General features: G+C 42.5%; 5 protein-coding genes and 1 non-coding gene across 6 annotated transcripts; 5 read left to right on the top strand and 1 right to left on the bottom strand.

Moving 5' to 3' along the window:
- Positions 1–2,534: 2,534 nt before the first annotated feature.
- On the top strand, positions 2,535–2,606 carry BCR41DRAFT_t4. Its single transcript has one exon. It is a non-coding gene; the product is annotated as a tRNA-Thr (tRNA).
- A 3,532-nt stretch (positions 2,607–6,138) lies between these two features.
- Positions 6,139–9,654, top strand: BCR41DRAFT_344390 (hypothetical protein; the record flags this gene model as incomplete). Its single annotated transcript, XM_022022503.1, has 1 exon — positions 6,139–9,654. Exon 1 carries the CDS (start codon positions 6,196–6,198, stop codon positions 9,649–9,651), a length of 3,456 nt encoding a protein of 1,151 aa, XP_021886667.1. The 5' UTR covers positions 6,139–6,195.
- Positions 9,655–9,791: 137 nt separating this feature from the next.
- On the top strand, positions 9,792–13,890 carry BCR41DRAFT_418079 (telomere length regulation protein-domain-containing protein). Its single transcript, XM_022029577.1, has 8 exons — positions 9,792–10,737; positions 10,855–11,325; positions 11,436–11,525; positions 11,650–11,789; positions 11,873–12,407; positions 12,506–12,635; positions 12,738–13,216; positions 13,328–13,890. Exons 1-8 carry the CDS (start codon positions 9,822–9,824, stop codon positions 13,858–13,860), a joined length of 3,294 nt encoding a protein of 1,097 aa, XP_021886666.1. The 5' UTR covers positions 9,792–9,821; the 3' UTR covers positions 13,861–13,890.
- Positions 13,891–14,011: 121 nt separating this feature from the next.
- BCR41DRAFT_293603 (hypothetical protein) lies at positions 14,012–14,524 on the bottom strand (the record flags this gene model as incomplete). The annotated part of the gene is made up of 1 exon (XM_022020389.1): positions 14,012–14,524. A coding segment is annotated over one exon (513 nt), but the record flags the coding sequence as incomplete, so codon positions are not given.
- Positions 14,525–16,664: 2,140 nt separating this feature from the next.
- BCR41DRAFT_382878 (hypothetical protein) lies at positions 16,665–18,565 on the top strand (the record flags this gene model as incomplete). Its single annotated transcript, XM_022027391.1, has 3 exons — positions 16,665–17,378; positions 17,574–17,871; positions 17,963–18,565. Exons 1-3 carry the CDS (start codon positions 16,847–16,849, stop codon positions 18,561–18,563), a joined length of 1,431 nt encoding a protein of 476 aa, XP_021886664.1. The 5' UTR covers positions 16,665–16,846.
- Positions 18,566–20,087: 1,522 nt separating this feature from the next.
- BCR41DRAFT_344387 (hypothetical protein) lies at positions 20,088–22,145 on the top strand. The gene has a single exon (XM_022022502.1). It carries the CDS (start codon positions 20,203–20,205, stop codon positions 21,973–21,975), a length of 1,773 nt encoding a protein of 590 aa, XP_021886663.1. The 5' UTR covers positions 20,088–20,202; the 3' UTR covers positions 21,976–22,145.
- The last annotated feature ends 3,741 nt before the right edge of the window (positions 22,146–25,886 follow it).

Genomic DNA, 25,886 nt, shown 5'->3' with positions numbered 1-25,886 from the left:
CTTTTTTTGATAACAAGGATCTACGGCTACGCCAAGGGTTCACCCAATCGTGGTTGAAGTTTTTTTTTTTTTTTTTTTTTTTTTTTTTTGATAACGAAGACTTACGAGGCTATGTAAGGTTTATTTAGATGTTAGCTCTATAAATGGGTTGCCCCATTACTGGGGTCGCAAATAAAGCGGTATCCAATAATCGACCGAAGCCGCATCGTCATACTGTCACAGTACAACACCCTGTCCATAAATCACGTCAGTATTGAGTAGACTTCCTTGGTCCCTGAGGTCCCATGGCACGGCTCTACTCCCTACTTGGCCTGTTGAAGAACTCTTATAGAAAGATTTTTTGTTTTTGATAACAAGGACACTCAGGGTCATGGGATTTATTTTCTACACTCTATGAACAAAATGCTCCAGAAACTATAGTCAATAAACAGCTATTACTGCACAAACGACAAGAGCCGCTGTATCCATGATTTCATAAACCCTGACCGCCGTGGTTGGTACTCAAAGTCCACCTTCCCGACGTGGCCTGTTGCGCAACGCGACAAATTATCCGCTATCCATAGTCATCAAAAACTTCATTCCACCTAGCCGCTCCATCACGTCCAGTTTGGTTTTCCCAAGGTAACTGTCCCGGACTCGGTCATCCGCGATCTTGTAGATCTCTTTTACATTCAGCTTCTGTCTTTGTCTGAGGGAAGGGACAAGGAAATCATTGCTACTACGTCTGTGCTCCCCAACACAGTTGCGTCCTCTAGCGCGTTTGCTCATAGCAGTGATTCCGCGAGCCTTTTCCCATTCAACGGTGACTTTACACCGTTTGTTCCAGATTTCTGTACGACCGAATTCCTCTATGGCCTTGACGAAGCGCCCTGCCATATATGTAGCTATCCTTGTTGTTGTCTTGAAGCCAACTTTCCAACTCTGAGCAATGGACTTGGGCGTAAGTCCATGGTAAATGTCCTGCACAGACCAATCTGGTGTGTGCTCTCTCTCTTCCTCATCACCGTCGTTCCTATCACCATGGCATCGTACTTCTCGCACACCATCGATATGCATCTCTAGAGTTTTCCAAATGTAGTCCTCCTCTGCCGCAGTAAAAGTTGGCTCTTTTGTCCTTGGTGGGTCTACACCTCTCTCTCTGGCCCTTTGTGCTTGCTCCTGCACTGCTTTCAACTCTTTCCTCCATGTCCTCTCCCCTATCACATTCACATTTTGGATTATCTCCTTCCACTTCTCGGCCTGAGTCTCCATCGTCCTTGGACATCTCCAGATGTGCGATGTGTCTTCACCCTCTGTCCCACACACTCTGCAGTTGCCGTCTTCATAAAGGTCTGGCCTCCAGTGTCTCATATATGACTGTGTAGGCAACATTCCATGGAGTTTCTTGACCCTGTGCGCTCGCTTTTGGCAGTCCGCTGGGCTGGTGAAGAGTCCTTTCGGTAGGTTGCTATCATGAACAATGTTCATAGTAGCTCGCCAATCAATTTTTGTCCAATCCTTAACATGCTCCTGCGTCCTGTTCTGAGCGATCCACGTGTGATGTGTACGAGTTGTTGACTGTAACTTAAGGATCTGCCTTAAGTCATCTTCCGCTGGTACACCGTTGAACTTTGCATGGCAGTACATGTCATTATGCTCCGTTATGTTGATATCCCATAGCTCGCCATAATGTCCATGTTTTGCTGCTTCGTCCGCTTCTTCGTTCCCTCTGTTGCCGACATGTCCTTTGACCCACTCGACCGTGACTTCCGATCCTTGTTGAATAAATGCGTTGTGTATAGCTGCCCACCATACTGCATACGGTGATCTAATACGTTGTCGCAACGTGCTATCCACTCTGCCTCGGACCAATGCTCGGAATTGAGTCACAACTGCGCTGTTATCAAGTCGGATTGTCATAGGTCTGTTTCGTGGGCTGATAAGTATTCCTGCCAACAAACCAGCTAGCTCTGCCTTTGTCGAGGATGCGTTGCCTGCTACTCTACCAGATAGCGCAGTGTAAAACTCACCCTCTTGTGTCTGGACTACCACACCAAATGCCATACTTACTCTTTCAGTGCCAATATCTTTGAGAGATCCATCCGTATAAATGACATTACCCGGCTGGATATTGTACCGTTCCCTTTGGCGTTGGATTTTCTCCTCAGTATTGGCACTAATGATAACTCCATTTGTGTCCCTGGCTAGGCCTCTGTTGACTTCAGGGATCACTTTTAGGCACGGTGTCTCGTTGGAATCCAGGTCGACTTTTGCTCTCTGCTTCACTTTATGTGCCTTAACCAGGACTCGAACCCGGCCCCTGGGCTAGACAGGGGGGTGCCTTTTTTTTTTTTTTTGATAACAAGGACCCACGAGGTCGGCTAGACAGGGGGGTGCCCTGACGAGTATACTACTCAGCCATTGGGCTTAGCATTACTTAGGATCACTATCGTATCCCAAAACCACGAGGCTCTTGCCCAATTCTTCATTTTTCATCATTACCTACTAGTTTCCAGAGATCACTAGTAGATGCTCTACGACAAAATTTAAAATGAGCCCGCTTAGCTCATTGGTAGAGCGTTTGCCTAGTAAGCAAAAGGTAGCAGGTTCGATCCCTGCAGTGGGCATTATCATTAAATTTAATCAAGTTCATGTTTCTAGCATGAGAGATTTCTTTTGAAGGATATGTTGATCTTTTTTTGGATGAAGTTACTTGTAGGGATTAATCTAATTGGCAATCCAGGTGCCAAATATAGTCAACTTTGAAGACTCTTTTTAGCAGCCCATGATTTGCTTGGCAGCCTACCTAGCGTTATTTGGCCTATTTCTTGTTTTATTTGTAAAAACTCTCGCATCTCGTTTACTGAGGACAATCCTGTGCTGATGAGAAGCACAGGGGCTCTTGTTGAACGTGTTGAGATCCAACAAAAAAAGGTTCACCAAGCTTTTTGATCGTGACATTCAGCTACAATCCAATGACAGTAACGGTTAGAGGCGCATCAACATATTTATGCGATCCTAACACTTCCTGTCTATTAACGGATGAAGTTATTTGCACGGGTCCGTACACCTCTGCCCCCGTGCACTGCCCCGTACACGCCTTATTTACACTGCTCTACCCGTGCAAATAAAAAAAATTATTTGCAAGGGGTCTCTTTTTCATCTACAAGCAGCAACGTGTATCCTACAGATTACATGATTCTAGCTTTTTATTTCGAAGGAGATAAGTGAAGGTCAGTCTAGAGTAGAGGGGAGTCTGGAATTATTACTTTTGGGAGTTGCAGCGCCGTGGGAGCTGTGATACTCATCGCACCCTGTTGCGTATTCCACAGTATGCAATATTATGATGGCCTAGCTGGAGTAAAAAACACTAGTGGCAATAACGCGCCACACATAGACGCGATAAATCTTTGATATGAAGTGTTAAAAACGAACCTGCGTCATCCTACAGATAGGTACGTAGTTGCCTGGTGTGTCCCTCTAGTAGAAAATGAACAAATACCCTATGGATGTGGTGTGGGCCCATATCTTACTCTCACTTACTTTTCTACTGCTTACTATCTACCTACAAAATATTTTTCACGCTCTATTCCGCTCTACAATCACCCAAAAGAAAGTCTGGTCAAAGTGGGTTATTTATTATTTTTTTATTTTGAATCTCTGACAAACAGCTCATTTGTGACATACAAAAATACTTCATCAACCAAGATGGAAATTTACGTTTTTATTAATGAGGCCAATGTGGATAATCACTGAAGTTTTTGGACAGTACATGCTGACGGAAAACAGCAAGAAATAGGGTTGAAGACAGTGCTTCTCTTCATAACCATCTGAAAATTTTATTTTTTTGACCTAACTTTCTTTCAGGTGGTTGTACAGTATGAAGCTAGTCCCTAGACGCAGTGAGCATCTACATACGCTGCTGAATATGCGGCACTGGGTGCTAAAGACGACTCGGGGTAAGTTCTGGCTATTATTGGTGAATAATCAACCCTGATTGAACATGGTAACAAACTTGAAATGCAATGCGACAAAAATAAGGATCTTTATCAATGTAACAGAAAAGAGTATTTATGTCTCTTTTTCTATCACTATAAGTCACGGTTATGCTATTAAAGTATTCTAGCTATTTAGATACAGGGATAAAGGTAATTGTGGCACGATCGGCTTTGAGTGTGAACTGCGCCACCTATCAAAGAAAAGTAATCTCTCGGATTACAAACGGGTGAGAGGATAGATATTCCACAAAACAAACTGCGGTCTACCCATTGCATTTTGATGAATTTGATAAGCAAAAAATAGTACCAAGGGCGCTTGAGCTCTTAATAAAGAAGGACAGAGATAAGGACATATAAGAGAAAAAGAAAGAGAGTAGCAACATGGCACGCTATTCATCATAGCAATGGGTATGGTAGTATGATTGTTTGTATATCTACCGAAGCAAATTACACATTAAAGGTTCCTAATAACTGAACTCATCGTTGTGTGCTTAATAGTGTACGGAAATACTAGAGATGTATGCACGCGCTAAATGAAAGAAAGTATCGAGGAACCATCCACAATCTATAGTAACATGGCCAACAAAAGTTTAAAGTAGCGTGGCATAGTATATTTCAATTATAGATAAATCATTTGTAATTCTGTATTTAGTTCCAGAGTCGCATAAAGAATGCTCTGAGCTACATACGACCTTGATAAGATAAATATTCTGGTCAGTATTTGATGCTTAGGCAGCGGCTCTAGATCTAAGCCTGTGTCGTGGAAGGCTTCCTGGTTATGGTATTTAGGGCTGAAATAAAGACCCCGTACAAATAAAAAAAAGACCCCCGTGCAAATATCTTTTTCCCTTCATTATTTAGCAGCCCAGTTGCTACCCAAGTGTGTGAAGTTAGTGGCAGCCCCAAAAAATAGGCTGCCAAATAATAGCAAAAACTACTATAATTAGTATGAGCTGCCAAATAATATTTGGCACCTGGGTTGCCGATTAGATTATGAGGTGTTCCTTGGCAGCTGGGCTACCAAAGAGGGTCTTCAAAGTTGATTATATTTGGCACCTGAAATAAATCCTTTTTTTATTGAGCAAAGAAGTTTTAATTATCGCTCTCTGTAAATCCATTGGTAGTTTTAAAGCTTAAAATGAACGACCAACAGAAAAGTCCTTGTTTTGCTGGTGTATCCCAAGATATTAATCGCTTATAAAAGACGCGCCTTGAATTTAGGAGTACACATTGTAAAAGGAAAAGGAGCAAAAGGATAACACAACCAGACTTGTTTAGTTTTTTTATACCAGAAGATCGCTTCAAGTCTTATTTTAAATATATACCTCAGTGGCAACAAACGACTCACTATTTCAATAAGCACATTGTGATGAAAAGACATAAACAAAGGCATATTTTGCCATTGCCTTGTTTTCGACTGCCGAGGTTGTTATGACTTGCATTGCTTGCATCATTTGCTTATTTGTTTGAGAAGTGATTATGCATGATACTTTTTTGGGAGACTTTCCCATATTGTAGGAAAAAGTCGAGATTGAGGAGATTGTGCCTCGTTCCTTGATCCATTAACTATTGTATTGTATACGAAATTTAAGTTGAGGGATCTCTCCTTTATTAACCATCCATGGCCAATTTCCCTTATCAACTGCTTCAGTATCTTTAAGAAGCGCAGTCTGATTGTTGGAAAGAACGGGAAAAAAGCTACACCATACCAATCCTTGTTCGAACCTATTGAGTCCAGCAAAATACCACACAGACGCTATTGCTCTGATCCCATTGTGCCTGGTTGTCCCATTCTTTTTTTTTGTACTGTTTCTCCCTTCATTTTACTTTGCGTCTTCCTCTTTTTGCTGTCCCGCAGTCTATCACACATCCACACACTTTTTGAGCACAAGTCTTATGAAAAAGTAACCCAAGTAGGTTCTATTGAAGAAAAGAAGAAAAAAGTGTACGAAATAGAGCACTGTTATTCTATCATGCAAGGACACGTCTGTCCCTTGCTTCAATTGGGATGTGACACGCCTAGAAAATTATAAACCAATGCTTTGTTACATAACAAAGCAACTTACCAGGAGAAAGGATGAAGAATTGAAAGGACAGACCAAGACTGAGCAATGAGGCTTATTCAACCATTCAGTTCTTGGCAATTCATTTTCATTTTTTTTTTTTATTTATTTTTTCTGCTCTCTCCATTAGTTTTTGTAGACCCATTAATTCCCAGATGCATCTTCTTCACAAACTACGGCGGTCCATTTCTCATCGTCCTCGACACTTGTTTGACCTTCCTGATGAAATTCTATGCATAATTCTTGAGTACTGTTGTCAAGATCTCGACTTTTTGCTCTGGTCTTGTCCACTTGTCACACTTGAGAACCAATTCTGCCACGACTGTTTCCATTGTACACTTTGTCACGGTCCAGTCCCTCGTAGCCCTCGCAAAGTCAACTCCAGGGAACAACGCAGCCACCAGCAATCATACAAGCCTTCAAGATCAACACCACCAATAGAAGCTACACAACACTTAGATACACCCAAGGCACAGCCCGAGAAGCCATTAGACACCCCAAAGCTAAAGAAGAGGCGAAGACGTTGCCACAAAAGAACAGCCTGTGCAGGGACAATTGGCAGCACACATAGCACACAATGTACAAAGCACGAAGCACATCAAGTAAAGCCCTGCCCAAGGAACGGAAACCGCCCTTGGTGTCACCACATGGAGCAACAACACTCGGCTCGCATGCCCCTTCTTTGGCGGTTCTTTTCCAACTCTATAGCTCAGTCAAGATACTTGCAAGGATTGCCCTGGCCAAGAACTGTCAACTTTATACATATGCCTTCTCTGAATAGACCTTTCGATCATCTCACCACCGTATCATCTTCAGTCTTTAACAGAGTTGTATATAAACTTGAAAGCTTAGTCTCGCTTCTTCCATACTCGGTTCAACATGAAAATGACTGCGATCGGGAGACGGACAATTCCTTTTACATGGGCTTGACTCCATCAGAATCTTCCGGGGAGCCAAGTTTCACAAATACGACACTAGCTGGAACTCAGCTGTCAACGAGTTCTAGCACAAGGTTCAATTCCACACTGGACAATTCTTTGGTCCGCCGAAGAACGATGAGTTTAAGCGCACGTGCTCCGACACTGTCAAATGCTTCCATGAATAGATCATGGAGCATCACTGGGACTATGCATACATCCACTTTTTGGAGACGAGATGACAGATCTGGAGCATCCTGTCAACCATCTGACGAATCCGATAATAACTCTGAGAGTGATGAGACCAAAGATGACTTTGATGCATCTATACACTTGGCAGCGCCCTTCAAGTTCTTGCTGGTTAGTAGGAGGTTCGCTGATGCCGCTGTTCAATCGCTTTGGCGCAATTTGGTTTTTCATGGCCATGATACATACCAAATGCAATCGCTTCTCTCAGTGCTCTTAATGGACGATGAGCTGCCAAAAGACCACAGGGATCCCGATAACAGTCTTTTTTTAGGTTGTCCAGAACTCAAGGAGTTGTTTGAAGTGGGGGATGGGAGTGAAGAGATGGCGACGCTTGGTGGGATAAAATCACAGACTAATGAACCAAGGAGCGCATTCAAGAGTTGCGACGTAGCGGAAATGAAATCTGGACCTGCAGCAGGCTGCAGCAATGTTTTTCCGAAGCAAGGATCGAATGAGCCTCTGTCTCTTTGGCATATGGATGAAGAGCACGGAGCGATCCAACTAAATAGTCCTTGCAGACAGTCTCCAAAACCCCATGGACATTCGGGTGTGTCCTCATTAAATGGAGATACTACAGCAATTCTAGCAAGTAAAGAGCTCGGTAATACTTCTATATTCAGTAACGGGAAAGCTATCTCCGTGGCTGATCAGGGACGACACAGCCTTGTAGAACCAGACTCCACTCATGAACGTGATTACCAATGGGGCACAGAACATTATGAAAGGATTCGCAGCAGTAGATCCAATACAGGAAGAATTAGATCGAATGCGTCTAGATGGTCTTATCGCCGTTACGTCCGACGAGTCTTGCTCAACTTTGCTCATCCCCAGGCGTCTCCTCAAATGCTCGTTAAAGCGCTTGAGTGTCTTCGCTTACGCTGTCCTGATCAAATCGTCGCCTTGGATCTTCATGCAAACGAGAAAATGCGGGATGCAGGGTTAGAGAAACCCGAAGTTCTCGAGCAACTTTTCGGGCTGGGGTTATCTAAGTTGCGCTATTTGAGACTACAGGGCGGTTTTGTTGATAATCAATTACTTTATGCATTGATCAAAGGCTTAAGCACACCAAAACTCACCGCTACTGGCCACTCAAGACCTACCACTGGTCAACGCTATCCAAGTGCTCTTCCAGGTCCTTCTAAGTCTGTTCTTACTTCTCCATGTCGTCTTTCTCAGGTGTTTTTGGGCCCAGGGTCAGTGACAGATAGCGCAGTTGAGAAGCTTATTGAGGCAGCAGGACACTCTATCGAAGTTTTTACTGTCACAAGTTGCGTAGATGTTGGAGGAGATGCATTGGCAGCACTATTAACCCGCTGTCCAAAATTGCGAGTGCTAGGTATCCATCGATCACTTGCACGGGATAGGGATTTGTTGAAAGGATTGGGTATCGAGACGGAAATGGATATCCTTGCTGCAAACGCATTTTCAGCCAGTTCGGGGGACTCAATCAACACTGAGCACAATGGAGCCAACATGGCCACCAACAATCAGCCTCGCATGGTTAGAAAGACGATCATCGCGCCGCTTGAGCGTTTAGAATTCGGAACTACCGTATTAACCAATGTGGGCATTGCAGTAATCTTAAAGAGTACGTGCAATACGCTAAAGTACCTCGTTTTAGAGACACAGCATTTCAGCGAGGGGCTCTTGACGGACGTAATTATGCCGTTCTGTTCTGAGCTGAGAGGACTCTATTTCGATGATCCAGAACATTTGTTAAAGCAGCAGCATCAGGTACAGGGGCTCGGATTCAGTGCTGGACGCCGTGGGGTCCCTTTCCCGGGTCGACAGTTTGAATTTGGCCGCTCAAGGAGAACATTTCATGCAGATTCAAGTCGCCATTATCAACATCCCCCTCAACCATACAGAAGTCCTACAAATCGGCATATGACCATAGACTCTACCGGGCGTCCAGGCGAAGCTCAAAATAATACTAAAGTTAGTGCGTGGTTAGGGGAGACGAGCACAGATGAATGGGTCAAGTACGGTGATTGCGCATTATGGACATGCGCAGCCTCACCGGGCGTGTCTTTCAATAATGGTGGGACAGACAGAGGAATCTATCCACGTCGTCAACCTCTGCCTTTGCATCATGCATACCACAACCCTTCTTTTATGTCCAGTTTAGGTCATGCTCCTGCATATAATTCAGTCATGCACACGGCTTCCGATAACTTTGCATTTGCAGGGGATTACGATGATGTGCTAGAAAGATTCCAGGTGTCGCGTCGTGCAGTTGATAATGTGTTGCAGATCCTGAAATTTCTTGAGTCATTTATGGTCATGCAGATGGATTTCAAAATTGAGAGCCAAGGGCTGTGGGAGCAGAAGGCGATGGAAAGAGAGGACGACGCTTGGAGGCAGAGCATGGGCTTTCGAATACTGCAATTATTATATGCAATTCTTCTTCTTAGTCCGATTTTCTATGGAGCATTGCGCTGGTAGACTAGCAGAGGAAAATAATAATAATAAAATGCTAGAACTTTATTCTAAAAAAGGTAATCAAAGGTGAAAGCCACCCACACGCGTTTACCAATCATCCTAATATTAAAGTTTTGTGGTGAGAATCACAACATGCGTTGCATCGTCTCGCCTGAAATTATACATTTTGCTCCATGGCGCCCATTCAGGACGCAGAGGCCCTATCTATATACCTGAATGATCTGCAAAACCAAGTTCGAGGACCTACATCGTCTCTCGCAGCCGCAGTGCGTGTCCTTGCAGAGCCACTGTCGTTCCTTGGTGTGCTCGTCTTCACTACAGGGAGCGACTATGTGAGGGAATTACCTCCGCAATGGGCAGGGCCTGTGGAACCTACACCTGCTAAACAGCTCTATTTTATTCAACACCTCCTTCCAAATCATCTCGACTTTATCTTAGACAATATTACTATTGACTGGTTCAGTGCGTTGCCCTCTGCTCAGCAGACGTCTCTCTTTGATGCGTATTTTGTCTCGTCCTCTAGGCGTGTACCAATAGATAGTCATGAGCAAGACCAAGGGCAACAAGAGCACCAGAAGAAACACATTCGGCCCATGATGTCTGTTGTCTCTTTACAAATATTAGTGAGCAGGATCCATGGGCGACAGTTTCAAGAGAACCATTCGTTCTTGAACGCAACAATCTTGCGGCTATTGAAAAAATTGTTGGAGACTATTTCACTACAGGATTTCTACGTGGGTTGCTCACTATTCACATCACCATCAGGAGCGGTTGAGACAAGAACGAGTGTGGAATATGATACGCTATGGGACACGTTTCTCTCCAAGCTGTTTTCTATCCCAACACGAGTGTCCAATGCTTTAGGAGGAGCTACGCCTACCAGAGTAGAAATTCAAGAGTGTTTTCAGGAGGCGATATTTTATCAGCGATTCGCATCTCAACTCCAATCTTGTCTTGACGATATAGCTGCAGAAACAACAAAAGATGGAGAGGAAATGAACATGCAGAAGAATCACACGGTTGCCTATACACATCGCGCAAGAGCATTCGGATCTGTGATTGCGAAATTCCTACGCCTGGGATATGGAAGTATGAACATGGAATTTTAAAAAGTGCTTTTTTTTTTTTTTTTTTTTTTTTTTTTTTTAAAAAAAAAAAAACATCATGACATGTCCTTATCAACTTCCTTACTCTTACATGATCTAGAAATCCTTGTCGAATCTTTGGTTTCAACACTATGGGGGAGGAATCATTCCTTGAAAGCAGCTGGATGGAAGCTAGCTTTGGCACATTTGTCGTCTCCATCTATTGCTCATCTCTTTTTAGGGGCTCTTGTAGAGTACTTAGATCGACATCAGCTTAATTTTAAACAGGGTATCAGAGGGTCTATGACTAAAGGCACGGGTACTACTTCAACCTCAGCTCAATCTCAGCTCGCAGCAGTCCATAATGCTGCCAATATGATTAAGTTGATTGGATTTGGAGCAGGGCAGCAGTATAAAGATGAGAAGAGTAATAGTAGTAGTAGCAACAGCGAAAGCGGAGATAAAAATCAGGATGCGGGCAGCGAGGCTATTGACCAAGTGCTATTTCAGGGCCGAGTCTACGGGGTCGGTGTTCTGCGAATGCTGATTTGCATACAAAGTGGCTGGCCCACAAATGCACACGCAAATAAAGGTAATAGCAATATAAGCCTAGAGCCGATAGTATTTAATAGAGACTGGCAATGATAGAGACATAAAGAGTCGTTCTCACAGAAGCCTTTTTTTATATGTTCTTGAGTCTAGATTCAGTACTTTTAAAGACATTTAAAAAAGCACTTACGATTTGGTCCGATCCCATGTTTATAAGCCATTCATCTGTTGACTACCAGAAATGTAAGGCAGCCAACACCAGCATTGCTGGCGTTACTACGAGCAAGGAAGAGAGGAAAGGGAAAAAGAAGAGAAAAAAAAAGAGAGAGGGAGATTGCTGATGGAGTTCTTTCTATGTACACAATAGATATTTCATACCAAATACTGCTTATGCTTGGGTACTTCAGCCCGCAGGTGTTAATCGAGGCGGACCTAATCCCAGTGTTTGGCGCGGGCGTCAGCAACTGGCTCGAAATGGAGAGCTTTCAACGGAAACAAATCGGCCTTGTAAGTCGGGAGATTGAATTTTGGATTTCTAAGATCTTTTGTTTTTGACACCAGGTTTTGATACTATGAAGGTTATTATCTAGATTGTAGCAGAAGAGTTCTCTAAAGCAGTAGACACGATAGGCGCCCCTGCAGATTTTGATCTTGATATTTCTGACCCTGAAATTCAGTTTTCACGATCGCTTGTTCACCTCAAGGATGGAGCCCAACCTTATAAACCTGAATGTCCTTCTAGCTCAGAGAGCGCTGAAGACTCAAATGAGGATAGCGTGCTTGAAGATTTCCATGATATGCATGTCAGCGCCGGAGGGTTCAACGATTCTGATGATGAAGAAGATCCGGATGCAATTGTAGAGTCATTTTCGGTAACAAATACGTACGGCGGCGATAGTGATAGTATTAATAGTGACGAAGATGACTTGAAGCCTTATGCAATGGAATACGAGTCTGATCCGGATGAGGATATGGGGCCAGCCAAGAAAGCTAAAGTCGCTGCGCCTCTGTATCTCAGGGATCTCGTGTCGTATCTCCGTGCAAGCGAAGACCGCGATAAGATTGATATTGGACTACGGACAGCTACTGAGTTAATTCGTCGCAAGACAGGCAGTCTTGAGTTGGGTATGTTTGCTTTGAATTGCTGTGCGGATCGCCATGTTCCCTACTTTGAAACCCTGTGGAAATGGCTCTCACATATAATGATTCTTTCCATATGATAGAGGAATTTGCGGAGATATTGGCTAATGTGCTCGTAAATTTGATGGACAACTTTGAGCTGCCAAATTTTTACAAGATGCGAGAGAATGCTTTAGTGGCGCTTGTTGTCACATCACCAGTCATTGTAGCCGGGTAAGCATTAGTGTCAGTAATTCTTTGTGATCAGTAACCTTTTTTTTTTTTTTTTTTTTTTAAGGTGGAGTATACTGACCCTCTTATGCCTTACACTGATAGAGTATTGACGTCCCAGTTCTATGAAAAAAAGAACTCGTTAGGTCAAAGACTTAACATTTTAACGGCATTAACATTGGGTGCTAAAGAGCTTGCTGGCTTTGATCGTCCCACAGATTCCTCGATATCGAAGGCACCTCAGAAAAAGCATCCATACTCGCCTTCAGGGACTACAGCGGCTTCTTCCACCTCAACACTTATAGCTCAACAACAGCCAGCAACATTTAGCTCAGTTGTATCCAGCATCTCTTTAGAACGAACTAGACGATTTTCCCGAAAATCACAGATCGAGGCGAGTCGTCCAGCGCCCAAAGCAAATGCATTTTCCAATTTAGCACCTGTTTTCTTAGGCGGGCTTTTGGGCCGCTGGGGTGGAAATCGAGGTGCGGGTATGGAACGTGGTTATGACGTGTTACAAAAGGCACCAGCGATATTACTGAAAAAGTTCGTAATCGCTCTTGGAGTGCTAGTGCACTATGCAGGTATAATATGCCTGTATTTAGATAAGCTAAATTGTCAAAAATTCTCTTGCCTGATGGTTGCATTAATAACTGGCAGTTTCTAATACTTTTTGACATGTAAATCCATTATAGGGAATTCACCTCATTTACTTCCTATTACAAGAGAGCTGTTCCAGTTCCTGCTTGCTCTTCGATATTACACACCCTCCGTACAGTCCATGTCGGGCCCACGTTCCACATCCTCCTCATCTTCAGCCTTTTCTGCGCCATCACTTACTTCTCTCACACTGCCTAGGGATATTGAGATCTCAACACGCCCGGGACCCACAGAAGGCACTGAGCTCGGAATAGGAAGAGGGGGAGGGGAATTAGGAGGGCCTTTATCGAATTTGTTATCAACAAGATCGCAGCAATATAACCCAGATCTGCTTGAGAGTATCTTGTTTGATTTACTCATCCTAGTGACACCATCCTCTACAGCTTTATCAGATAGCTTGTTGCTACATGAATTTTATGCCGAGATTATGGAATGTCAGCAATGGGCAATGGAGCTTTGGGAGATCTATAAGCTCGAGCCAGGAGAGACTGGTGATGATGATAAATCACGCATGTATTGTGCAGCACTTCTACAGCGTTGTTTTGAGTTAGTAGAGGTTTCAATGTAATTAAAGTAGCTCTTTTTCATATTTTAAAGCCACGAGTGACAAAAGAGAAGTGTTTGTCGATAGTTTTAGCTGTGCCAAGCGGAGTCTCATAAATGTCAGAACTTTTTTAGTTTCATTCTCACCTTCACTTTTGCCCTTTTTCACGACTAAAATGCCCCACAAGCGTAAAAACTGAATACGGTTGCATTAAATGGCTCTTGGCAATATTACTTGCCGCTCTACACAAGAAATATGGAGAACAATGGTCGAACTTGCTGCGCACCTGTCGCATCTGCTCCAGTTCATTTCCTCTGGCGTTTCGATACACTTCCTTGCTGTTAATTATCTTAAAGGCCTCAATTACAGAATCGCTGTCAAGAAAAATCTTTGTATTTCTGGATAATTTACTTTCTTTCAGTGTAAATGACGTGGTTACTCCACCAAGCGAAGGCGGCTCCTTGATATCCAATCGAGCCGATGACGTTATTAATACATTAAATGCCTGCGTCCCTATAACTAACCTGTCGCCTTTCTTGCATGGAATTGTTGTCGGCCACAGATCAATATGCCTTGTTTCAAAGGGAGGAATTGAGGTTTGAAGAGCATTGCCATTTGATAAGAGAAATGGCTCTTTGTGGGCGTCAATTGATTGTTTTCGTCCATATGGTTCCACACAATTGAATAAGGCGGAATACCCATTGGTTGAATTAAGCATAATGCAGCCTACAAAAGTTTTCGCACAGAAATACTTTAGCTCAGGCCGGGTTAACCAGTCTTCATTAAGGATGTTGCAAATGCCTTCGTTCAGTTCCATGAAAATAATCCCACGAAGTAGTGTTGAATAAGGCGATGTATCAATTAAGCTCTCCAAGCCTGCACATGGAATGGGGCAACATTTAGTACATCGACCTTCTTGAAGGCTCTTTGGTTGCAGTGTTGAATCAATTGTAACATGGAACGGACTGTCTGCAGGAAGCTTTTCGTAAATTGTTTTGTGAGAAAGGAGATTGTAGTCGAACCCAGTGATTCATCTAAGACTGACTGGCGAAAGATTAAGATCCTCTACAGTAAAGAGAGTTCGCCTTTTATCGCGGCTTGTGCTTTCAACTTGACGACAGGCGCTTAGAACTAATTCCTCAAACCCTCTCTTTTGAGGAAATATCTCTGCTTTATGAGGCAAATAATGCAAGGTAATTCGGCACTGGTGGATGTTGGTAAAAGGTCACAGTTGGAAGGGATGAGCAAATCACACGCAGTTAATTCGGTGCAGGACGTTGATAAAAGTTCATTGAGTCTAAGGTTTGGACACAGCCTCTTTCCGACGTGGTATTTAGCACCTCTTCCTGGAACAAATTCTGCTGGACAAAAAGGACAAGTCTACTTGTTTTCTTTTCTCTCGAGATTGAGTTTCTCCTCAACACCTTGCGAGTTTATGAATACAACGTTACAATGGTTATGATAATCTCTCTTGTGATTTTTGAGACTGGATTTGGATTCGCAACGTTTTCCACAATGAGACATTGCCGAGATGTTGAATTGGATCCGTCATCTAAATTTAAAAGCAAGAGAGAGAGCATGAACCTGAATTAGCAAATAACTTGAAATTGAGAAGGAAAAGTGCAGTTGAATCGGAGAGAAATTAAAAAGATTCTCAAGCAAGAGTAAGGTGGGTCGGTCGTATCTTGAGTCATCGAAAATACTGCATGTCCTTGTTCTAGGGGCGCTATCAGTAACAACATGGAGGGTAATAAATAAAATTAGCTTTGTATTTGACGGCAGATCCGTGTGCGTTCTTTTATCGCTGTTGCACAGGCTACATGTAGAGTTTATGCTGCAATCAATGTTCGGTGCTGAAAGGATTGAGGACGAAAGATATTACAGTGAATGAAAGAAGGTGAGAGAAAGAGACCTTCAACTTTAATAGAGGTCTGATAATGTCTCACTCTTTCCATTTTAGGTTTGCACTTGACCCTTGTTACTGTCTTACAATCTTGGGCGAAGTCATTTCCTTTAGGCAACTATAAAAGAAAATAGCAGTAATAATGGCAATAATGACGGCGAACGTGTGGAACGTGTAGCGACCATGACAATATAAAAAATATATAGGGATAATAAATGAAAGCAACGAAAGCAAAGGTCCAAAAGAAAATGGAAGCAAGAGATCAGAGATTCAGGTTGTGCTGTGGAATTTTTGGACAATAAAGCGAATAATAAATATAATTTGGCACACAAAAATGATTTGCAAAAAGTACATGTAAGACACTCAAAAATGGTGGCAGTGTGGTGTGGACAGAAAGTGCTGTGCACAGAAAAAAATCTTTTAACTGGTAAACATATAAACATAAAAGAAAAGGTGCGGCTGTGATCATCTGCGTACAATGAACGAAATGATTAAATACAAGCATACTGAACTATCACACTCGGATCCCTCAGCCATTTTTCAAGATCTCCATTTTTACCCTTTACTCTCGCTTTACATTTATTTTATTTTTTTTGCTCGTACTTTTCCTAGGTTATTTAAAGCTCCTCTCAGTGCACGCTTTTGGGGGCGCTTTTGGGCCCATGTAGATAGTTTTTATTGTACACAGTTAAGGGAGATGCTGTAACAAAGAAAAAGCAAAAGTAAAAGCGCTGTAAAAAAATTATCCTCAGTTCTGCAAATGGGGTCTTGAAAGATTCTTCACTTCCTGGCTTTTTTTTCAACAGCGCTTTTTGCTTTTGCTTTTTCTTTGTTACACAAAAATTTATCACGTGGTCCCAAAAGCGCTCCCAAAGCGTGCACTGAGAGGATTCGCTGCATTTTTACTGTCCAAACTCATTGTTATTCATTCTGTTGTGCGTAATCTCCTGCAGCTCCCCTTTCGTCATTGCGCACAAACCCGCGTGGTCAGCCTACTCCTGATTCTTATTTATATTACATCTTGACCATCACTTTCCTTACAACCCTTCTTTACTTTCATTCTTGTCGCAATCAACTTGTGCCTGCCAACACATTTGCAACTTTACAATGGAACAGCCGCTACCACAGCCGCCTCCCACTGAGACTTCACAGTTTTATAGCTCTACCACAGGACCTAAACGTGTCGGCTCACTACTTCTTCAGTCAGTGGCAGTTACAGTCCCAACGTTCTCCAAGGAGCTGGATCTGGGCTCTATCGCTAACCCGCAAAAGCACAGCACCATCAAGCAATATCTTTTTGCATCTTTATTATTCAAGCCTTTGCTCGCACTATTACTGGACTGTTTTTCTTTGGTCTTCTTATCTGGATGGGTAAAGGCTTCAATTGGGAAAGGAAATAGCTCAGGTTTGGTGATCTATGCTTTAGCGACGACAGGATCTATAGCAATCATGCTCTTTGGCGGATGGAGAGCTAGCCAGGTACTCAAGAAAGGGCATATTCAAGCTATTTTCGTGAGCAGAGAAGCCTATCGATGGGTTTGCTTGACCAACCATGAGAGATTCATGTTTTTTGAAAGAATTGGACAAGGATATGGACTATTGGATGCCGTCGTTTTTTTTGCATGGTTCACATTGCGAGGTAAGCAAATCAAGCGAAGGAAGCAAAGGGGGAAAAAAATGCAAAGGAATGTCTGGGTTGAAATGCTAGAGATGATTAAATGTTTTGTAATACAAAAAATGTAACCGAAATTACGATCAATTTTTTTTTATATTTGTCCATGGATGAACAAAAAACAAAAAAAAAAAAAAAAAAAAAAAAAAAAAAATAATGTAGACTGGATGCAGCATCTTCTATGCGACCTCCCTCGCCTTGTTATCAATTGTACTATTCTTGTCCAGGTCGGATACCAACAATCACTGAAAGACCGAGGCGAGACGCCGACATTGAATCTTCCAGAATTGAGCGGCATCACACATTTCGCCTTGGCTTTGAATATCATGCTTCAGGTCTGCAATCTTGTTCAGTTCCTGGGAGCGCTTGTTATCCTAGTTTTGGTCCGCATGGGGAAATTGGTCTCATTACGCAAGGATGAGCATTTACATACGTATTGCCAGCGGAATCTGAACGTCAGGTAAAAAAAAAAAAAAAAAAAAAACAGTTATTACACCTCAATGATCCTGTATTTAAACTTTTTGCCATCTTTTTTTTTATATGATAACTAGGATTGTGAGGTTATATAAATTAGCTAAATCTCCTGGTACGACAGCACCCTTGCGTGACCATAATGTATTGGAGCAACAGCAGCATCAAAATAACCAGGAGAATGGAATTGATTTATCAGCAATTGCTTGGGATACAGAAACCCAGGATGAGGGTATTGATTATAACCATTACGCGTATCGACCTCGTCCCCGGCCTATCTCAAACAGGCCCTCGGCACGGCCATCTCAGTCATCAAGGGACGTACAAAATGATGACATTGGCGGAGAAGAACGGATAGAGATGACCGAGCAGCGACGGGACTCACAACCATCATTACCAGCAATAATGCCTACACCAGGATCATTCTCTTATGCACAGATGCAGCATTTACAATTGCAACGACAAAAGTATGGCGACAATCGAGAGCTTTATGAGGCCATGGAGTGGAAGCCGCCGGCGGCTTCTGATGACCAGAGAGGTCGGGGACAGGGCCCGGGACAATGGCAGACTGCACAGCAACAACAACAGCAAGTTTATCAACATCATGTAGCGCCCTCTCCAGAAGGCAGCAGCATTGGCGCACGATGGACACCTCTACCCGTTCCTCCAAAGGATGTTTAGACCAAAAAAAAAAAAAAAAAAAAAAAAAAAAACTTATACTGTATTTTAATAAATTTGTTCATAGCTTTATGCCAAATATATTTTATGAATCAAATACCGGACCGGACATTCCGTTGACCCTACGAGCTAACCAAGATCAACTAAGTTATAAGATTGGTCAGATAGATCTGGTTAAAGGGGATCTAGAGAGTAATAATTACAATATATATTATATACATATGTTAATGCCCACATTCCAAGTGTCCATTGTATATGTTGAAATGTTGGATGGTGTAAAAGATTAAATATAATCAACAGTACACAAACATCATGCGCCCACATGCCGGTTGCCTTGCCCCTGCTCTTGCGCCCAGAGAAATTAACGTTTGCCCACAGAAACTTTCCCATTAATGGACACGAAAGAGCGGGTGGGTCCTTGGGAATAATAAAAAAATTTTATCAAAAAAAAAAAAAAAAAAAGAGTTTTGAGGATTTCAATCAGTTCATCTTAGGACTATTTTACCATTTGCTGTGTTTTATTTGCATGTTTGCCACGCCGAAAAAAATGAAAAAAAAACTCATTCCCATTGGGAGACAAGGAGAAAAAAAAAATTGCAATATTATAATAATAAGAATACAATAACAAGTAAACTTTGGCTTTTATGCATTTCAACATGTAGAAAGTGTACTTTGAAAAGGAAGGTTAAGAAAAAAGATCTGATGAGTGCTGAGAAGATTCATTCGCTCATGATCTCTTAAAATGAGGATACATGCATTGTTTTATTGAGACATTGTCACAGTTACGGAATACAGACAGTACATTTTTATGTATTTTATTTTTACTAAATTAATTCATTTAACAAGGTTCCATTTGAGCACAAGGTACACTTCCTTACTGCTAATCCTCTTCATCTTTTATCTCCAACTCTTGGTGCAAACACAAACAAACAAGGAATGGCAAAGAAAAGAATTCTAAAGAAATCGTTGGTAAGCGGAGTAAGAGCAAGGTGTGGGAGGAAGAGTAAAAAAATAAAAAATAAAGAAAATAATAAAGAGGGCAGGAAGAGGATTGTACGCTGAGCGATGCCTGAATGTTGTACATGGCAAAATATAATGTACTCTGCAGAATGACGCTCGTGGAGCACCTCAATCGACAAACCAATTGGGACAATAAAAAAAAAAAAAAAAAAAATAACAAAGGAACAAGAGGTGTACACATGCATCAGTTGTTTGTTCGTTTTTTCATTGCTGCCAATGCTCTATGCTGTCGATACTGCCATTTTCGCTAATGCGACCAATGCGACCAATGCTTCCAAAGCCAATATCACCAACGGTCTGTGCTACAACCTTTATTTTATTTTTCATTTCTCTCTCTCTTCCTCTCTCTTTTTCTTTCACTCACTTTTAATCCTCCTCTTTTTTTTTTTTTTTTTTTTTTTTTTTTTACTTGTTGATTCCCACACTCTACACTTTATTATTCGAAATAGAGAAGTACACAGCACTCAACTCTTTCCTTCCTTTTTTTTTTTTTTTTTTTTTTTTCATCCCACGCCATACACCCCCAAATACACTTACTCGCACTTTCAAATTCCTTCACGATACTAGCATCCTTATTTTTTTTATTTATTTTTTATTTTTTTAACCTCCTCTCCCTTAATCTATGGTTGCCCCACATCCTTCGATCTTTGACAACTCATTGATCATCGCTACTATTGTTGAGCTGCTGCAGCCAAAGGACATTTGGCAATGCTATCGAGTCAGCAAGCTATGGAGTCTTATTTTTGGACCACATCGCTTTCGGGATGTGATGGCCTACAGCCTCGACTCAGTTCAAACATCCAGTATCCTTGAAAACACACATCGAATCCGAAACCTAACAATTGACCTCGCTGATGCACGACTCCTTGTCCACAGCTCTGGCTGCACGCTTTTAAAAACGCTCTCGTGTCTCAACCTCGGATCCTTGGCCTGGCCACCGAAAGATGAGGCTACTCGTCGTCAATGGTACCAATCATACGATCCACTCTGGGTTCGTCTTGATCCATCCCTAAACGCGCTCTCGTTAGTTGCAAGGAACCCTGGGCTACAGACACTTCGGATCGAGCATTTAATAGATCGAATTTATCTTCAACCGTTCACAGATGAAGTTGTCAAAACCCTTTCAGTTCATACATCCTTAAGAAGGCTGTCGATCAATATGCGGATGGATATTCGCGCTCTGATCGCAGTTCTGACCCATTGCCCGCCCAATCTAGAAGAGCTCGAGATATGGCTCGACATCTATAATAAGACTGACGAAGAACCCAGCCCAATGGAGCTATCTCAGCCAACAGCCCTTCGAAGATTGTTCTTCCACGAGTCTTTGTTTGAATACGACAACATTGTCCTGGCACCTTTATTAAGACAATGTCCATCACTCGAGATGCTAAAACTTCCGCAACTCAGCTCTGGAGCCTATGGGGCTTTATTGCCTGTTGTGATCAATTGTTGTCCAATGCTACACACATTCCATCACGATTTAGGATACGGCGTTGGTGTTAGTAGTATTCTCCCATTGGTTCAGTGTAGCAGTAATAACAAGTTACGTGAAATGGTTTTGGATTGTGTAGGAGATTATCGGGGCGATCTGGCTATCACAGAGTCAACTAGAACAAACCCTGGAGCGCTGATTGAGGCACTACTATGCCGTTCCACCCACACGATCGTGACATTGAAATTTCGGGGGAGAATGGGCCATTGGACGTCAGGTGTGGTTACGGTGCTGGAACAGTGTCCCAATTTGAAGGAGCTGGAGGTCCAAGGAGACTATGTTGCACTCAGTGAGCTTGTTCGCAGAAGAAGCAGTGGCAATAATGCTGAAATGTCTCCGGAAATGGTCAAAGACAAGGATCAGAGTAAATCTAAGCAAGAGGTTTCGTCAATGGAAAGGACGATGACAACAACGACTGCGGTAACCATTGGATCAGTCACAAATGCAACCCCAAGCGCAAGAGTGGTATTAGATTCAAAATCAGCATCAGTATCAACATCAGCATCAATATCGACAACACATTGGGCGTGCAGGAACCTTGAATCTTTAACACTTTGGATCGATCAACCTTCACTCCGAGCCATGGATCCTGTAGTAACTAATGGGTATATGTCTTCTATATTCTCCGTTAGTCAAAGCCAAAATCAAGGGCAAGGACTCCTCTTTGGTAGCGGAATAGATATGGATATAAGTATGAGCACAGGAGAGGCGCGTGGGGATGTACGCCAGACAACATTCATGCAATTCGGGACATTGTACCAAATGCTTCGGGCTCAATTAGCCCTCAAACAGCTGACACTGATGTGGGACAAGTCTGTGTCACAGGCCATTAGAACCATGCTAACTGATCAGGGGTTGCCACAGCAGTTGACGTTGGAGGAAATACATTGGATGGGATTGTAAAAAATAAAAATGAATATTGCCCAACCTTGGTTCCATTAATTGCCTTTTTGAAGATGCAAAGTGCATGAATAAAAGCATAAAAAAAGACCGACCCACGGGAGAAAGAAGAATACATGTATATGGCATCATACATGGGCAGCTTGGAGATTGGAGTAAAAAAAAGAAGAAAGAGAGAAGAGATGGTTCGGAGATAGTTGCTACTCTTGCCCATGTTTATAATAAAATAAATAAATAATAGTTAAATGTATTGATTCATGCATTGAGAAGAAGATTAATTGTATCTATATAGTAGATGTATTTATAAACAAATAGGTATATTTCGGCATGCTTCGATCCATTCTTCACCTCGTAACAGTGCAGCTCTGTACATGTCCATGTTTGAGCAAAGAAGCAAGTATATTTTATGTTGCATTGCATAGGATTCAAGGCAAGGATGAGTTCATGTACTCTCTCGTTTAGAATATTTCATCCCGCCGCAATTGGTTGTAATAGGTTTCCTTCCTTTCCTTATTTCTATTCTTCTCATTGAAGTATGCAGATGTTGCTGTATGTGAGCATGGGCTTGATACTGAAAGATTCTTTCTTTCCCTTTCTGCAGGAGCTGCAAGGAAGCTAGACATCGCCCTAAACATTTTCGTACAGATTTGCAAAAAAAAAAAAAAAAAGTTTATTTATTACCTTTGGAATGACAAGGAGTGGAATTCTTGATCTGCACGTGGCTTTTGCGCATTGGCATCTTCTAGCCATGAAGGCAAAAAAACATTATAGCTGACACAAGGGAAGGGATTTGCCTTCCAATTGTTGTTGTCAGAGATGAGCTGTGTAAACAAGAACCTTTCCAGGCCTCTTTTGAAACCAAACCTGGACCAGCAGGCACGAGAACTGTTTTCCCTCTCCGACCATATCGTGGTCAAAGTAAGCTTGGCCGCTGTGGGCTACTTTTCGAGTGCGAAAAGACGAGTTCGAAGGAACTGAAGGAAGTATAGGGGAAACACATGCTGGTAATGATATCATGGACGAACACTACACGGTGTTCAATAGGCTTCATCTATTCGAGCTGCTGTTTTAAGCGTTATTTTTATCATTGTGAGGATATATCACTTTTGAAAGCTGAAGATCTGCCCCAAAAGAAAACCGTCTGTGAGAACATGCTCCGGTGTACTCATAGCAATCTGGTGGCCGCCTATAGGCCCATACTTCGAGCATGTCCTGTGTTTGTGGGCACCCTTAGCTTGCCTCCATGAAGTGCCAGTGATTTTTATAATGGAGACTTGCTGTGGGGTTAAAGAGATAATAGATCGTCAATCTTTTTATACCCAATAGTTCACCAATAGACTGATTGTTTCTTGTATCATCAATCCTTAAAGGACCTCTAATGATAATGATCAGACTGAGAACTCGTGTTGTCTCTGAGTGGGGCGAGCAAGATGTTCATAAATTTGCCACCAAATATTGTCATGGGGTTGGCTCGGAAATATTTCGAACTACTAAATCCATGTAAAAAATTTTTGTTGAATAACACAAACTTTATTTCTTGTGCGTTCTAGGAGAGTAAGGGCAACAATTGCGAAGATAAGATATATTGAATTTTTTTTTCTTTTCTTTTCAAGAGCGAAAGCGCTGCCAAGAAGTAATGAGGTAATGAGGTAATAAGGCAATGAAGTAATGAGGAAGTGAGTGGTAAGGGGGCCGGGGGGATGAAGAGGTAGAGCAAAGGTGCTTTTGAGTATGCAAGGACTTTATTTGCTTGCGCTCAACCTGCATTAGACTTAGTCTACTAATAGCACTAAGCGTTCCACACAAGCCTGACAATGTTGTAGCCCACTTAATATGGCACGGACACTCCTGCGCTCCCGAGGGCTACCACACGACAAACCTTTTAAGGGGGCTATAGGGTAGGAACATAACAAAGTAACTGCACTAGTTGCAGCTACAGCCCGATACCTATCATTGACTTATTGAACATGACGACCGAGAGTATTCCGGAGGGGTATTCCGTACAAAGTGTCATCTTATTTTAACTTTAAGTTTGCTTCTTCTACTACTTTCTCTTCTTCTACATCGCTCGACTCATAGCAGTCTACACATTCGATATCATCAAGTGGGTTGAAATAATACGTATTAAAGTTACTGCCAGAAGTGCTGATCCCATGTTTCTTCAAGTATGCATAGATCTTTCCTCCAACAAAAAAATCATCCTTCCTACGCACCCTATCACACCACAAAATCCGCCATCTCCCTATAAGCGACTTGAGATCCTTCCAATGCTTCACCATCCAAACTATATCCTCCATGTGAACCTTTTGTCTTCCGCCCCAGAAACAAACTCTCTCCAGTCTTGTCAATCCTGCCAACAAATCAAGTCCAGCCTTGATACGGAACGGCAAAGGAACGAGCCGATATTTCGCATGCAAACGACTGGAAGAAGGAGGTCTGAAGATTGTAGAGACTGTATCAAACGTATGAAGTAAATCCAGCTGGCGGAGATCTTTAAATACTGATAGCCTTTTAAATACAGCGCGACATTGTTGAATTTCATCTGTGGAGAACCTTCGGATAGAGCCATTATTTGGAAACTCCATATCAATGAACAGTCTGAAGTCTCTCAAGCTCTTACAAACAAACGGTTTAGACTCGATAATATCTTGGCCCCTTAGTAACGTGGCATGAAATCTTTGGAGATTGGGGCAGAGCGTCAATATCTCAATCACCTGGGCACTCGCACCACAAGGATCGAGGTAAGTATAACGACTGATATCAAGAGACTCGAGCGTTGCATAGTGGGGTTGCATCAGTGTAAATGTCTCAGGCTTAGCAAAATGATATGGCATATCGAGTCGGCGTAAAAATTTCTTTCTGTCTGTGGCTGCTTGAATGAGTCTGTGGTAGGCTTTTTCCGAGATTGAAACCCCATAGCTGGTGATACAAATCGAGTCCAACTCTGGCCATCTCTTCTCTTCAAAACCAACAATGAAGTCTGCGAGTATGATGGGAGAAGAGCATGCTATCTTCCAGTCCAGTGTTTCGAGGACAGGGCAATGATCAATGATTTGCTCCAGCTGTCGCATTGAAGTATGTGGGTGCAACGCATGAAGTACAAGAGTTCGGAGCAGAGGAAGCCTCGCCTCCGCAGCAACAACAGATGCTGATATCGGTGCTGATGTTGCTCTTCTAGATATAGCCATCTCAGAAGATTCCGAGGCTACCGCTATCGCCACCTTCTCTGTGATCTTAGGCTCCCCCTTTAAACCCGTGTTTCCGACTGTCGCTTGTGGATGGGTTAGGTCTAAGCAGACTTCGATTATCCTCAATGTCTCCAGTCTCTTGCATATGGCCCAAAATGCCGACATGTGCCGCCCTAAGATGCGTGTATTCTCCAGTGTTAGCGACCGTAAGTTGTAAGAAGCGCGGCACCTCAAGATAGGATTCCATACGGGCTGACCGAACAACGGCTTCTTCTCCCAGTTGTCGAACCATCGTATCAGATGCAATGATTTGATATGGTTGCGATTCCGTGCCACCATCGTTTTGCAAGCATCCCAATGTTCCTTCGTGTGTTTTGCGTTCTTAAGCGAAAGGCCATCCAAAGTAATGGACTCCAGACGTGTGCAGACACTACCCAACTTGAATGGAAGGATGGAGTCTTGATCACGAATTGATATTGACTTAATTAATGGCGCCTTCTCCTGGAGAGACCTTAATAACTCGAAATCCTGACGACCGCGTTCCTCTTGAGCCTCTTGAGCTTCTTTCTCCTTCTTTCTTTGTAGTCCTTGATTTTGTTCTTGGTTTTGTTCTTGTGGCTGTCCTTGGGCTTGCTCCTGTTTATTTGGAGAATGACTTATTGATCCAATTATGGGTTTGTACCAGAAGCCAAGATTTCGTGCTAATGGTGTTAGACCTTTATCCAT

This window comes from Lobosporangium transversale, assembly GCF_002105155.1.
Source record: "Lobosporangium transversale strain NRRL 3116 chromosome Unknown BCR41scaffold_1, whole genome shotgun sequence".
Taxonomy (NCBI): domain Eukaryota; kingdom Fungi; phylum Mortierellomycota; class Mortierellomycetes; order Mortierellales; family Mortierellaceae; genus Lobosporangium; species Lobosporangium transversale.
This window is presented reverse-complemented; position numbering and strand designations above follow the sequence as displayed.

What these genes read in the sequence shown, in the direction of transcription:
- BCR41DRAFT_418079 (XM_022029577.1), top strand. Translation starts at nt 9,822, where the DNA reads ATGGCGCCCATTCAGGACGCAGAGGCCCTATCTATATACCTGAATGAT. An exon ending in AACGGAAACAAATCGGCCTT is followed by an intron (nt 11,790 to 11,872) that starts GTAAGTCGGGAG and finishes GTTATTATCTAG; the next exon opens with ATTGTAGCAGAAGAGTTCTC. An exon ending in AGTGCTAGTGCACTATGCAG is followed by an intron (nt 13,217 to 13,327) that starts GTATAATATGCC and finishes AATCCATTATAG; the next exon opens with GGAATTCACCTCATTTACTT.
- BCR41DRAFT_344387 (XM_022022502.1), top strand. Translation starts at nt 20,203, where the DNA reads ATGGTTGCCCCACATCCTTCGATCTTTGACAACTCATTGATCATCGCT.